At 44.1% G+C, this 16159-nt stretch overlaps 1 protein-coding gene across 7 annotated transcripts in view; it reads left to right on the top strand.

The window, feature by feature from the left end:
- The window catches only part of LOC119390037 (AN1-type zinc finger protein 4), a 160680-nt gene that overhangs the window by 28411 nt on the left and 116110 nt on the right, over positions 1–16159 (top strand). For 5 of the 7 annotated variants that reach the window (XM_049413871.1, XM_049413865.1, XM_049413861.1 and 2 more), the window contains 2 exons: positions 2967–3105; positions 13579–13765. In XM_049413871.1, coding sequence (XP_049269828.1) covers positions 2967–3105; positions 13579–13765 — 326 coding nt within the window. The remainder of the gene's footprint in view (positions 1–2966; positions 3106–13578; positions 13766–16159) is intronic. The other 2 variants (XM_037657588.2, XM_037657617.2) reach the window with 1 other exon arrangement.

Below are 16159 nucleotides of genomic sequence, written 5' to 3'. Positions count from 1 at the left end.
AAAAAAAAAACATGGCCTTCGAGATCCGTACATCAAAAAAAAAAAAAAAGCATGTTTTAGTTACAGCCTCCGAGATTCGCAACACCCTTTGCATATCTTGGAAGTCGCGGCCAAGTGTGCCAATTAACCGGGAAGTCGCAGACTGGCCGCACCAATTATCCGGTTAAATTTACATGTAAAAATTTGGGACCGCGCAAATAATACAAATTATCCGGGATTCCCAATTAACCGAGTACAAATTACCGAGGTTTTACTGTACTTTTTCGTCAGTGCTTAGCACCTTTATTTGTGACTCACGAGCTTCCGGTTGATAGTTTTTTGCGTTTCCTCGATTTAGGGCTTCATTTTTCACCTAGACACCTAGAGCAGAAAAACCGGTTTTGTTTCATTCTTCGCGTTCTAAGCTTGTCAAACGCAGCATCGTTCGTTTATCTTTTGACAATGCCCTAAAAAAACCATGCTGCAAAGTAGTTTCACCAGCTGCAAAGTAGTTTCGATGACCAGGTTCTTCTAACAGAGGCGGAGTACCTGTGAGCAATTCTATCTAGCGTTGCAGAAAAAATGCTTAAAGGGGCCCTGCAACACTTTTCGAGCATGCTCAAAAAGCGCTTGCTGATCGGTAGTCGAGGCTCCCGAGAACACGTGAGCCAAATATTATAGCGATGCGCACGGCCTGGAATTTACAATAAATTCTCAAAGTCAGCTGAAAATCGCTCCCTCTTCTCTCGACAAATGATGTATTAGTCCGCAAAATATGACGCGATTGTCGGCAGTTCCACCATTGGCTGATGTTATAATCACAATAATACCCTCATTATTACTTTCGTTGTTAATTTTGAGTTCAATAAGTAGATAATATGTATGTTTATATTCTGTTATCGCGTTAAAAACACCGAACAAACATTAATATTAGCACTTCCGGTCTCACTGACAGCTCGTCTGCTCGTAGTTGCGTGGTTCCGTTTTCTTCGCCATGCGCAGTGCCGAAAACGTGAATTTTCTGTGCTTTTGACCATCGCCGGTTGCCGTTGAGAGTGGCAGCCGTTCGAGTGTTGCCTCGTCAGCTGGGAAACTGCATCGTCGGCACGTTCTCACGACCGACCGAGGCAGCCGTGCAGCATGTCTCCGATAACAATGCTGGCGTCCGGTAATGGCGGCGCTTCGGGGTCGTCTGCCAGTGCCGTCTTACGAGGCGATGTATCCAGGGGCGTAGCCAAGAAGGGGGTTGGGGGGGGGTTGGGGGGGGGTTGGGGGGTTCAAACCCCCGCCCGAAATTTTTCAGTTTTGCTTGCGTATATAGGCATGTACACATACAAACGCACGCACGAACACACATAAAGTATGGTTGAACCCCCCCCCCCCGAAAAAAATTTCTGGCTACGCCCTTGGGTGTATCGGAGTATGGGCTGAAACCGATCTCAGCTGTCATTCGTTCCAAACGAGCGCGCAGGTTTGCTTCCATGGTTGGCAAAGCGATGAAAACACTACGGCGTTCGAGGTGCACACCCAACATTACCAAACCGACGCGCAGTTTTCAAGCACGCGCGATACTCCGCTCGACGAGAATGACGCAAGCCGACCGGAAGTGGCGGCACAGACCACGTGGTTGCGCCCAGACGTCAGAGAAAAAAAAATGAAAAAATTTCCGCCGGCGCTCTTGGGCGGAGCCTCGCTCATCTGCGCTCCCTCCCTCGACTCGCTGCCTAGCTCTCCGCGCGCTTGCGGCGTTGAGTTGAGGGAGAAACCTGCGGAACGTGATCTCTATAATTTGGTAACACCACTTAGACTTGACGGATTCGAAAAATTTTTGCGGCATATGACTCGTGAAGAGTCATACGTCAATAATGAGACTATTCCAATATAACTAAGAAAGGTGTTGCAGGGCCCCTTTAAAAAGAAGAACTAAGGTGCTAATGCCCACCGTGCAGCAGCACAAGAATGCAGCACAAAGAATGTCTCTGCCATTCCTAACGTACATTCCGTTTCGCACAACTTGAAGAAAGTGGCGGAAAGGGCGGGGAATAAAGGTGGTGTTTACTGCACCCGACAAGCTGGGAAAAATGTGTCAAGTGGTTAACGAGATAAGTGAGACACCCGTGTGCACTAAGAAGCATTGAGACAGGTTTGTACAGCGCATCGATAATGTGGTTTATGCAATCCCTTTCTTTGTCTTGCGGTGTGTCATACATAGGCCAAACAGGAAGATGCATAAATGATAGATTAAAAGAGCATAAATACAACACAACGAAAGTGGTATCAGGGCATCTAGGTATCCATTGTAGAGACTGCGGTTGCACACCTCGATTTGAAAACACTGGCGTCGTGTACAAATCAGCTGACAGATTAACAAGGGAGGTTGTTGAAGCCCTAGACATAAAAAGCTCGGGGAATCTTGTGTCAGCATGCCTTCTGTGTTGGTTTCGCAGAAGGATGTCAGATTTCTTGCAGGAACCGTTTTGCACACGCAGTAGGAGTGACCACGTGATGCACTGTCATGTCTCGCCTAACCTTCTTTCTTCTGTTTATTCATGTGAAGGCAGTATTTATTCTGTACAGATACTGAATAAACTCAGATGCTAGTGCGCCTTGTGTTACGTGTCTTTCTCCTCGTCTGGTCTGTTGTTTTTGCTGGCGCTGTTTTGCTGCGAATGTAAAGAGGCTTTTTTTTTTTTGCTGCAGAATAGCTTATTGAGTGTTGCTTTGCTTTCACGATAAGCAGTACACAGTGCTTGCAAGTGACTGGCAAGCTGGTGATGATGAAAAGGTTCTTGGTTGGTAAAAGGCAAATTGAGCCTCTAAGGTGGCATTGTCTTGGACAGGTAGAGAGAGACGCATGGGAAGCCTGCATCGAGCCTGCATACTACCCATGCGTTTCTGGCGAAGGGGATTTGAGTGGCCTCTGCTCCCACTTTGCTCTCTGGCTGCGAGAACTGGTGCGCACCCTAAGTACATGCGTGACTGGCAAGGTGCAGTGAGGACAACACCCCCCGAGAGCTGAGTGATGAGGACAGTGCCTCCGAGAGAAGCCGGCATCGAGAGAACCAGGTCACCCGCCAGAAGCTGGAGGAGCTGCAGAAAAAGATGCGCAACTTGCGGCTGCGAAAGGTGAACACATCTCTCACTGGTTCATTCGTTAGGGCAGTTTTGTGTGCTGGAGGGATGCTGCTGTTTGGACAAGTTGCCACAAGATTGTCTCCATGCTTGGCGGTCTAAGTTAGGAACTATTGGTAAAGTGAAAAAAATTAATTTTTTTTTCTTCCCGATATTGGTGTTCGATGAATACGGGCTCATAACAAATGTTAGGTATGAGCAAAAGATTCTTGTTGTATGCAACTTCATTACAAGGCAAGACTGTTCTTATGGAATGTGCTGAGGAAGTTCTGTGTACTTGGCTTCCTGATATCCGTCCATCATGGTGCACCAGGCATTTGGCTCTTGAGGGGCACTAATTTGCCAAGGCAGAAACAAGTGGAGCTTGTTTCCCTCTAGGCCTCAGATGAAGACAAGCCCTTTTGTTTCTAGGCTTTGTTACTGTTGTCATTGGTCACCACTATTGGCCAGTGAAAAGGCAGTGGTGGTGTGACTGCACCGTTGGTGCAATTTTGCTACAATTCTACTTATCTGCACTGTGCTGTGCTCATCCAAGTTCAGCTCACATCAGCTGTGCCAAAAATTCGCTATTTTCACCTGCTTACATAGCAGTGGAGTGGATTGAAATATTCTTGGTCTGGCCTCAAACACCCCAAGAGCTTTTCCAGATTACCATGGAACCTCTTATCTCTTTCTCATTCCACCAATGCACATTTCCTAATTAAAGCATACAGAGATCCTGGGTTAGCCTAACCAAAGTTCTTGTCTTTAGCCTGGAATGTCATCACTCTTGATTAGGAACTGCATTGGTGCACAGACAATCGGTATATATATGCAGTACTCTCTCATTAAACAGAAATCTCTTAAACGGAACTGCTGCTTAAATGGAACAGCTGCCTCTGATATGGTTGGTTTCGTACTTTTATTCTGCACACCTGTTCATCTTTCACTAAACGGAACTCCTGTTAAATGGAACCTATTTCCCTGGTCCCTTGAGGTTCCATTAAATGAGTCTGCTGTGTATATGTATGCATAGGTTTGCAAAAAAAAAAAAGTGGAGCTCACTGACTTACTCACTGAAGAAATATATCTTGTGATTTAGGCTCACTCGGACTCACCAAAATTTTCCTCAACCGAACTCACTCGGACTCACTGAAATTTTCCTCGATAACTCACAAAGATTGTTCACCTGGACTCACTCACACTCATTGCTTGATCTGAATCTGAGCGAGTCGACTCATGCTCTTTCATAATCTTGCATGATCTTGCATAATCGGTGCTCTTCATGACACATTTTGATCTCGTACCTTCAAATACAAGTTATCAGTAGTCGCAATCCAGTCAGCACATTTTTATTGAAAGACGTTACTCACACGAAATATTTTTATCAAGAACCTCCCATGAAAAAGTTGGAGATCAAGGCACCTCCCCCCCTCCATAACTCAAGCCTCTGATCAATCAATATTGAGGTGGTGTATGAACATTAGTGCATTGAAGTATGTAGGATAGACGTCGATATAAATGTGAGCCAACAAAAGGCTGATAGTAATGCTGAAGTTAAGTAGATGAACCATAGGTCGGCCAAAAAATTCGAGAAACATTCGAAAAATATTCGATTCGATTCGCACTCACACTTGAATATTCGAATTCGCTTCGCACCCAAAATTTTGCTATTCGCACAGCTCTAAAAAAAAATCAGCTGTTCCTCCCGCACGTGGTCGGTCTTGACATCGCGCGCTTCCTTGCAACCCCGGGAGGCGCCTTAAAGTGAAAACCAGGATGCAGCAGAGTCAAGTGACAGGCGATCGGTAGATTTTTGTGCCTCACGCGGTTGCCCATCCACCATGTTCTGCATGATGTGCTGTGTGTGGGTACCTGTTCAATGCCGAGGAACGTTTACAGAAGGAACGCAGTTCTTTATGCCGTTCCTACGTAAACGTAACGAGTTACCGTTAACAGTTCCACCGATCCTCATTGGAACGGTGGCGTTCCTCCGTTCCTCCAAAAAGGAACTAGTTCCTGGAACGACGTTCCTTGGAACATCATTTTGTACAACACCGTTGTGAGGTGGCCCCGATCTTTATTAATGAACATTTGTGCCAAGCAAATAAAGTTCTCTTAGGCCTCGCATTGAAAGCAAAATGAGAAGAAGGGTGGAAATTTACATTGGTATCGGACGGAAAAATTCTAATGAGGAAATCCAAAAACTCGCGAGTGATCCATAATACTTGCACCGAAGATTTTGCTCAGATTGTGTAAGCAAACGTAACAGGTACCCTTGGTGAAAACTTGATTTAGTCATAATTGCTTATAACCTTGATGAACTTGAAGATTTACATATAGCGTTTTGTAGCTGCAGTGGTTTATCCTAAAAGCACGCAGTTATTTTATAAGCGTATTTTTCGATCTGAAAGGCTCCAAACACCCTGAAGGCTTGCTCCAGCAACGCTGAGAATTGATAGCAAATGCCGCTAGCCCTTGTGAAAGATGTCGTAGTTCTGCTTCGCAGGAGTTACTGTAGCTATGGCTTAACCCATTTATTTGAGCTTTCCAGAGATTTTTTGAAAATAGCAAGCTGTTACAATGAGATGATGTGGCTTTATACACCTTCTCGGTAGTTTGTACAGCGTTGGCGCGCCTGCGACCAAGGTTGCCTGCGCCTGTGTCCTGGATGGCTTTTCGCGGCATGGGATCATTACGCAAGCGAAGGCAGCGCCACTTCTTGCATACAACTAACGCAGGCCTATATGTACATTTTATGGAGTAATATCTTTAATATAAAGAAATTGAACAATATTTCAGTACTAACAGAAAAGTAATCGAACGCATACACCAATCAATGGTCACTAAGCAAGATAATTTTTCAGTTTTGCACTGTCACATACGCAGTATTGGAAAAAATCTTGAACACCTATCAGCATATTTATCGCAGCATACATTTAAGTATGACATAGCCATTACGTAGACAACATGGTTAAAAACAGGTGAAACATTTGAGCTACCGAGATACATTACTGTGTCGCAACCTAGACCGGGGGCAACCTGAGGTGGAGGAGTGGCACTATTTATTAAAGGGACACTAAAGGCAAATAAAAATTTGTCAGAGTGAAAGCTCAATGTATGACGTCTAAAACGGCAATATTATCAACAGCAGTGCCCTACTTACCGAGAAATTAAGCTAAATGTATCACACGATGAGCGGCACATTTTCAAAATGATTCCGATGACGTATGAGAGTCTGCCTACAATAAATCACTAGTAATCAAACTAGCAGCAATAAAAAAAAGAACCTTCCGTGCATCAAAAGACGTAGTAAAATGCTGTTTGTTTGTTTCCGTTTGATTCATGGAAAAAAGAACCTCTGTTGTGTTGCCATAGGGAACGGCACGCGTAGTTCAAAGGTTCCGCTTTCGCCGAACTGCGCTTCGCCCGACACCCTGCTTCGCTCACGCGGTCGCATCTCAGTGGTAGTTTCCGTATCGCGTACTGCCGCGTGTGTTTTGCACACTCGTGAAAGTCGCTCTGACAGAAAGTTCGACAAAATGCCGCATGCATGTGATGTTGCCGGATGCCCGAATGGTGCACAACGCCAGTGCTGCAGCAAGGAAACCGATGTGTCTTTTCACTGGGTGCCGCGGAATGAACCCTTACGCTCGAAGTGGCTTAGTCGCTGAATTGGAGCCCAGCATCGTGAGCCAATGTCTCGTCAAGTTCCCGTCCACATCCATTGCGGCAAGCTTCGATGGCTTCGATGGCCGTTGTTTCTGCTGTGGGTCTCGCTACTTTCGCTCTGCTGCTACTAGTGTCGGCGGCCGCGTAGTAAAGGTGGGTGAAAGTGACGTATGAAAGTCTGAGTTGAGGCGGGTGATTTGAAGTGCGCTATCGCGATGCGGACCACTAAAACGTGATTTTATTTCAAAGTAAGCACTTCCTTGGCATAAAAGTAGCACTTTGTGGTTTCTGGACCGCTATTTCAACAATCAATGTTGACTTAATATTTGCCTTTAGTGTCTCCTTAAGTCTTGTAATCTTGCCGTGTGTGAACGATACACAAAAAAGCACAGATGGGCCTTCATCCCAATCCTGACATTGACCTACATGGTCAAAGTCTGTAAAGACAGCATAAATTCTTAGGCCTAATCCTAGACACGAAACTAACCTTCATTCCACACATCAAGTATAAATCAATCAATCAGGTTTCAGGTTTTATTCATAACAAAATTGAGTACAGTGCGTAATATTTATACAGTTGGGACCCCAGAACTCAACGCGAGTTATGGAAGGGGTCCCTATGACAGGTGGTGCTATTTGTATCTGTGTGAAAAGATCTTATACATAGGTGTATACAAACAAAACAAAACGTTATACAATACGTAAAAGGAAACGAAAGTAAGCAAAACGTAAAAGAAAAGATTAGAAAAGGCACAGAAAAAAAGGCTGAACCGTACACAATACACGAATGGAAACTAAGCTTTTGTAAATTTAGGCATTGCACAGGAAGTACTGGCGCCGTGAGTTTGAAAAATGCTGAATAGATGGTGATGAAGTTATTTCTTTAGGAAGTGCATTCCAAAGATTGGCTGCAGTATTTATAAAAGAAAGTGCTCCATAATTTGTGCATGCACGTGAAGCTGTTAACAACGTTAACAAAGAGGAGCGTGTTGGATAGTGCGTAACATGTTGATGAATTTCTTAGAAATTTGTACGTAAGAACTGCAATGCGGAAACGGATGTGACGATGCAGCGTTAAAATGTGTAATAGGGGATGAGCAAATGATGTGGACTCAGTACGTTGAGTAAAACAGATAATTCGTAAAACTGTATTTTGTGCTACCTGAATTGGCTGTAATGTTGTGGGATACGCAAGTCCGTAAACTGAAATACAGTATGACACACATGATTCAACAAAACTACGGTAAAGGAACAGAATGGTGCGTAGTGGAAACAGATACCGTAGCTTATAAAATATTGGTATATTTTTGTAAATCTTCCTAGTCACATCATGCACATGATTGTGCCACGTTAGATGTTCATCTATCACTAGTCCTAAGAATTTTGTTTGACTAACTTTCTCTAGAGCAACTCCATTAAAAAGCAACTTTCCGTCCTTACTAAGTGGCATGTTTTGGCAGAGAAAATTATAAAATTACTTTTAGGAAGATTTGGAATTTCTTCATTTATGTGTAACCAGTAAGAGAGCCTGTTCAGAGTGTGATTAGCTTTTTGGTATTAAATCTTTCTCAGGGGTAGCTGCTATAAACACATTTGTGTCATCCGTGTACAAGACACATTCCTCCATTATGTACAATGGGAGGTCATTTATGAATGCAATGAACAAGAAAGGTCCTAATATTGACCCCTGTGGGACACTTGTGCTAATGGGTTTTTTATCAGAATTTCGTCCATTGATGATCACATACTGTTGCCTATTCGTAAGATAGCTTTCTGTTAACTTGTTAGGAGTGCCACGAATGCCGTAGACCTCCAGTTTTGACAGCAGTTTCTTGTGATTAATAACATCGAATGCTTTGGTTAAGTCAATAAATATGCCCATGGTGAGGAGCTTATTTTCAATATTTTGCCTAATTTTTTCTGTTAAGGTCAGCAAGGCTAGTTCAGTACTTTTCGTTTTCAGGTAGCCATATTGTGCGCTTGATAAAAGTTTGTTGTTTTCAAGATAAAATTTGATTCGCTTAAGTAGTAGTTTCTCTATTACCTTTGATAGAGGTGAAAGCAAAGTAATGGGTCGGTAATTTTCGACGAGTAGTTTGTTGTTCTGTATTACTTTGCCGACTTTCAAAGCTGTCTGAAAGACACCAGATGAAAACGCTGCGTTTGTTATATCGGCTAAGGGTTCTGCAATAAAATTCACTGATTGTTCCAACAGGGCTACAGGTAAGTCATCATGTCCTACAGAATTTGTGTCGTTTAACGATAGCACAGCACTACGAACCTTAGTAGGATCAGTAGGTGCCAGATAAAAGGAGCTAGTGTGATGCTTTATTATAGGTAAATCATCAGGCTATTGAAAGTTCGCACGTTGTTCTGAGGTAAGCTCTGCAAGAACCTCAGTGAAATAACTGTTAAATTTTTCTGCCAGCGCATATGGTTCCATTATGACAGTGCTACCATCAGTAACTGCTATCGATTTACTTTGGTGTGTCTCATTATTCATTGCAGAGTTCAGAACTTTCAATGTTTTAGCAGTATTATTAGCGGCACTAATTATTTGGGAATGATAATAATCAGCCTTCGAAATATGCAATAACTTTTCTAGACGCTTTTATACATCTTGTATCTCATCTCCAAGTCTATTCTGTACGGAAAGAGCTAAGTTTTTTATGTAGATTATTCTTATGATTTATCGACTTTAATGGGCTTTGTGTAATCCATGGCTTTCTTTTTAGCCTTTTTCTACTGCCGGATACTGTAGTGCAAGAGCTGCTCATGTGACCATGAAATGTATTTATAAAAGCATCAAGTTTTTCATCAGTAGTAGCGACACCATAAACACTGTCCCATGTTTATAAACCTAATTTGGATGTTATGGCTTTGTGGTCATATACCTTACGGACATATTTTTCATTCTTACCAGAGAATGACGAAGTAGATGCAGTAAAGATAGGCATATGGTGTTTAACCCTTTCAGTCACGGTGTGTACATTTGTACACATCAACTTCGGAGTCGCATCACGCACCGCGTGTTTCTTCAAATGGCCTGAAACTTAGTGTGCACATTCGTGCAGGCTTCCTGTGTGGACAACTAGCGGTTATTTAACTTCATTATGCTGCTTATAGCTGCAGATTATCACTCTGCTAGAGACACTACCATGTTCGACGATCGTTCGACGTGCGACGTTCCAGGACCGACGTCAAGAGCATTTTTCTTCTTCGCTCGAAAAGCATACAACCAAAAAACAAACTCTGCATGCATTTTGGGCCTAACATTTTATTCATTTTCTGCAAGGATTGAAGCTGACTGATTGCAGAATAATTAGATATTTAATTACACGCTAATTAACATTAATCGCTGAAACTCACACAATACAGCACATTCCTTTATTTTATTTCTTGGAATGTAATACTGAGTGTCTTGAAATCATGCCATGCAAATTTGATGCATTTGCAGACAGTGCATCATAATTCGTGACTGAAAGGGTTAAAACAATGAATATTCTGAAAAAACAAGTGTTCAAAAACAATGAATATTCTGAAAGTGTTGTCACGAACTGCATGGGTTAGTGACAGGAAGTGCCTGATGAATCTGTATAAAAGCCTTATTCGCATGCGCCTAGATTATGGGGCCATGGTTTATCACTTGAGACACCAAGTGCCTTGAAGATGCTTGACCCTGTCCACCATCGTCTTTCTACAGGTTCTTTTCGCACCAGCCCCGTAGAAAGCCTCTACGTTAAATTGAACGAGTAGTCGCTCCACCTGCAGAGATCTTACATGTCCTTTGTATAGTGCCACACACGCTTCTTTTGCTATGTTTATGTAACTGGTGTCATGTGGTCATGACGCTGACAAAGGCAGCAGTCGGCGTGTCCAAAATGAAACTCTTTATTTGGCCGAACTTCTGGCCGTGAAACGGAAAGTCAACCTACAGCAATACACACTGTACACTGATAGCGGCGAACAGAGTGTCGGCCATCGATAATCTGCTCAGCGGTAAGGCGTGTCGGCATTTATACATGCCGCATCGAACATTCGAGCCTTATCGCTGGTGGTCGCGTTGGTTCCAGAATGAACTCAACTGTTCGCGTGCTCAAGCCCAAAGAAGCTTCTGAAATAATCTGGAAGGTTCCTCGGCATTCGAGCGCGGTTTGCGCAAGACAGTGATTATATGTTAATGGACCAGTTACATAAACATAGCAAAAGAAGCGCCCGTGGCAATATTTCCTCAAGGTGAACGCAGAAAAGGAACAGCCTTCACACTCTACAGTCAATGATTTGTGCACTGCTGCACTTTCTCACAACCATCCTGCCATGAGACAGCCTTATGCACTTCGTTTGAGGGGCCTAGCTGAGGAATTTGGTCCGTCACTCCATGAACACCGTCTAATGGCTCCCGCTGCACATCTTCCGCCATGGCAGTGGCAGCTTATAGATTGCGATGTTTCCTTCGTGGAATTACAGCACAAGTATTCACATCCTGAATTCTTTAGTGATGCTTCAGAGTCTCGCACTTCTGTGTCCTATGCTGCGGTTGGTCCATCTTTTTCAGATGCCGGCGCTCTGCACCCCAATACAAGCAACTTTACAGCAGAAGCTTATACGATACTTGCGGCTGTTAAACACATCAAAGAATTGAAACTAGAAAGTGCAGTGATATACACGGATTTCTTAAGTGTAGTAAAAGCTTTAAAAACTCTGAAAAAACACAGAAATCCTGTCCTTGTCTCACTATACTCACTTTTATGCACAACCTACACACTCGAACAACATGTCGTAGTGTGCTGGGTCCTAGGGCACCGTGAGATCTAAGGAAACATGTTGGCGGACCAGCTAGGTGGATCCGTCCACGAAAATGCTGCCAATGCATCCACACCGGTCCCTGCAATAGACCAAAAACTTCCTAAAAAGAAAGATCAGGGTTTTGCGGCAGAGCTCATGGGATGGGCACACACAAAAGCTACACGTTACCAAGCCGCATTTGGGTAATTGGCCACCAATATTGAAGTCATGCCACATAGAAGTTGCACCACACAGAAGTCACACACTGCAGACTTAAGATTGGTCTCTCTCTCTCTCACTCTCACACACACACACTTTCGTCTGGTGGTGATCCACCTTTCTGTGATAAATGTGGTGAACCACTCACAGTGGCTCATATTTTGATACAATGCAATGAATTAGACGCTATAAAAGAAAACACTTCTCGTTACCCTACTGACAGCAATTTCCACTACACCCTTCCATGTTCAACAGTAGAGAACCGCTTTTTAAATACGAATCGTTGTTTGCCTTTTAAATGATGTGCATAGTTTTGACGTCATATCTCCAGGCAACCCATAGCACAACCTCTGAATAGAGGTTGCTGCTGCGGCAGCTACATTAGAAAAGCACCTGCCTCACGGCTCTTGGACCCAAGGGCATTGATGACGCATTCGTGCTCATACCATATCCCCATATTTTTATCACGACTAGTTGCCATGCATTGTCTGGACACATATTTCACGTCATTCTCATGATTTTAATACTTATGTTTCACCTGCCTGTAGCGCGCGGAATTTTAGGCTCCTATACAGCCACTCAACATAACCATTGTGCACATTCGCTATCATGTCCTGGCGCTTTTGGGCCATCAAATGGCCCTTGCGCTATTGAACTACATATATCGTCGTCAATATGAATTTTTGGGTGCAAAGAACGGAATTTGATCTAGTTTCTTGCATCACTGAATGTTGATGGGGGCCCCAATTCTGTCTTGACCAGACTTTGCTTAAACCTGTTACATTTTAAAGCAGCACAGAGGTGCAAGGAAGCATTAAAGATGGTGGTGGTGTTCTAATACAGTAGAACCCCGCTGATACGTTTTTGAAGGGACCGTAGGAAATAAACGTAAGAGACGGGAAACGTAAGAGCCGAAAAACAGGAAAAACGGCAAAATATTTAGTGGTACAGAATTTTATTTCAATTCTTACGAGCAGCAAGAAAATTGGCGCGCTCAGCCGCGATCTAGTCGATGGATAGAAACGCGGAGCTTAGGACGGCCTTATCCACAGAAATGTAATCAACGTATGTGATTTTTTTAACACCAACAGCTGTAGGCATGAAAGAACTAAGCACACGCAATCACGACCGGCGCGGCGAGTCCGACCGCGAACCGCACGCACGACCATGCGAGCTCCAACCAGCTCGAACTCCTCCCGTTCTCCGACAAATAACGATGATGATGAGTCTACGCCAACGCGATGGCAGAAGTGACTGCCAATTTCGAAGGCCTTGCTTTCGCAAGCAATTACGTCATACACGCCATGTTTGTGCAATGCAAATCTCAGAGGCTATGCTTTTGTCAATAGTAAATGCCAATCTCGAAGGCCTTGCTTTCGCGAGCAGTTACGTCATAGACGCCATCTTTGCAATTTGAATCTCGAAGGCCATGCTTTTGTTTGCATCAATTGAAAGATTCTGTTGCTTGCGCCTCTCATGCGGCTAATATTACGATCAAACGAGGCCAAGCTGCGTGAAAATGCACCATGGCCGCTCTCTTTGGTAGTCACTCGGTCGGCTCCGGGCGCACTTCGCGACGTATCATACGGGAACGGTTCGACAGTTACGACGTAACAGCGGGGTTCCCAATACATTGTATCCTATGGGAGCTATGCCGGGACCGGCGGAAAACGACGTAACAGCCGGGAAAACGCAGCAGTGAGGAACGTAACAGCGGGGTTCTACTGTACATCACTTTAAGAAGAGTGCTTTTCAATGTATCATGAAGGGGGGCCTAGCATTTATGAACATAAACGTAACTGTTGCTTTTAGGAGGGTCAGCCTACATTCATTGGCCAAACTGCACCGAAATTCACCAAGGCTCCATCGAAGGCACTCTTGCCACCTCTTAAGCCACTGAAGCCTCAACCTGCAGCAAGGCTGGATGACGACAACGCTGCTTCTGCTGCTGATACAGGACCTCCTACAGTTGTGCCACGGAACTCGCTGCCATCATCTAGTAAGTGGGCAGACAAGCGGTGCACATTCTTTTCTTCCTTTTCTGTGCCAGTCTCTTCCTTCGGGCACTTGTCCCTATCTGGTGTCATACTACTACTTGTGCCGAGAAGCAAGAATTGGGGCAGGGACAGCTTTTTTTAGCGCTTGACTTTATCGGGTGAATGGCTTCATGTTGGACTCCCAAAGATCTTATTTGATGGTGATCACCATACTAGGGTGGTGAATCCTTGTCATCAAAAGTGCGGGAAAAAAAATGACTGAGAAAAATGTCTCCGAAATTCCTGACCATTCTGCATAATAGGGTACAGAATGCATGTGCTTGCTAAGATTGGTCATGAAGGTTTGATTACTTGGCTTTGAGGGTTGTTAAGCTAAAAAAGTAATTTATTTTAGCAACTTATATAAATGCATTCAGTGTGTGCATTATTAGACTTTAAGCATCCTGGAGCATACGTGTCGAATAATTTTTTTTCACTTTTTCAGCAGCAACACTGAAATTAAAGTACTGCAGTCTAATTATAGTCTTGCTGTGTGAGTTCCGTATAACTGTTAAACAAGCTGCTGCGCAAAGGAAACACAGACAAGGAAGTGAACGAGGATGGACGCAGACTCTCGACTGGATTTTATTGAAAAGAAAACGCATATTCATACAGTCGTGTTCACCTGGTACTTGGCAGCCTAAACAATCGGATTGCCAGGTTGATGAATGCTGGTTACCCTACGGCAGTCGTGGTTGCTGTGGCGGAGAAGCTGCTGCAGACTTACAAGGCTAGTGCAATTAAGGGTTGTCAAGGTCATAAAAAAATGCGACCGGCAGTTGTCCCCTATATCCATAGGGTGTCTCATAACCTGAAGAATGTTGCCAGTCGCCATGGTGTGCCAGTGGTGTTTTCTGCCCCATGCAAACTGACTTCACTATGCCCCCGCATCGCCTCTGGAAATAGGAGCGTGCAAGATTGCACTAAGAGCCACACCACTCAGTTCGTCGAGTGCTCGATGGGGGTGGTACTATATGAAATCCCTCTGACATGCGGGAAAGTATACATCGGCCAGACGGGCCGGTGTATAAATGAACGACTCGGGGAACACCAGCTTTCGATAATGGACAAGGTTCTAATTTCTCTTCACTGCAGCGCATGCCTGTCGGCTGCCTGTGGCAAACCGTGCCAGCCTTTGCTGGCAACAACGGAAATCTTTAGGCATAGTCAGAACCAGTTGGCACGTGAGCTTGCCGATGCTTTCTACATCAAGAAAAAAAAGAGCCATTTGCGTCAGTGATACCTCCATAACATTGTACGATAATGAAAGCAGGTTCTTCGCATGCGCATAGATGAATTTGTGTAGGCTTGTGCGAATATCGAACGAATATCACAGTATTCCAATTCGCTTCGAAACGAATTTAAATTCTAGGAAATTTTGAAGTATTCGAAATGAACAAATAGACATATACAAACCACATGTAACCCTCTGTAAAGGTGGTTTCACTGCGGTGGAGGGGTGCTATACCGTGAATACACATTTCCAGGAGAAATCCGCGAAGCCGCACTTCAAGGTTAAATGAACATACGCTAAAACCTCGTTAATTCAAAGTCACTGGGACTGTGAAAAATTTAATTAAGCGGGCTTTCGAATTAACCAAACATACAAAAAGCGGGATGCAAGGAACTTTGATTTACTGGAAGTAATCAGAGGTGGTCGTTTGCTGTGCCTGCTAGTTTGCGGCTACAAGGGTTATATTTTCCAGCAATACCTGGCCCCAATTTTGCCGCTGAACTGGGGAAGCGGCGGGCCTCGCTGCTGCCAGCGCAAAAAAAAAAAGAAAGGCAAAAAAAAGGTCTCGTGGTTCACTGAAATTCGCGCCTGCGGAAAAAAAAAAGACGTGCTTTGCTGCAACACAGTGGTGACACGCAGGCAGCATGTCACCTGCTCCTCGCAGCGTCAGCGCGTCATGATGCACCCATTATTTCTGGTAAAAGAGAATTTAATAATGACCAGTGTGACTGAATTCGCGAAGTCTTCTGGGTTGGAAAAGATGATCATTAAAGTTTACGAACTAAGTTTTCGAAGTTAGGCGTTGCAGGCAAGTACTTCGTCAGCAGTGCAAATGCACAAATTGCCGGAACAACCGCCAATCGGAGGTTCGCATACATCGCGAATTCCGTCAGACCGCCCTTTATTAATTTTTCTATTTTCCCAGAAAGAATGGGTAAATCATGACGCGCTGACGTTGAGAGAAGCATGCGTCATGCCGCCTACATGTCACCGCTGTGCTGCAGTGAAGCACGTCTTCTTTTCCGCAGGTGCACATTTCAGCTGACCACGAGACCGCCTTTTGTTTTTTTTCTTGCGCTGGCAGCAGCGAGGCTGGGATGCTTCACTTGTCACCCATTAGTAT

This window comes from Rhipicephalus sanguineus, chromosome 1 (genome assembly GCF_013339695.2).
Source record: "Rhipicephalus sanguineus isolate Rsan-2018 chromosome 1, BIME_Rsan_1.4, whole genome shotgun sequence".
Lineage (NCBI taxonomy): Eukaryota > Metazoa > Arthropoda > Arachnida > Ixodida > Ixodidae > Rhipicephalus > Rhipicephalus sanguineus.
The sequence above is the reverse complement of the archived record's forward strand: the minus strand, read 5'-3'. Positions and strand labels throughout refer to the sequence as shown.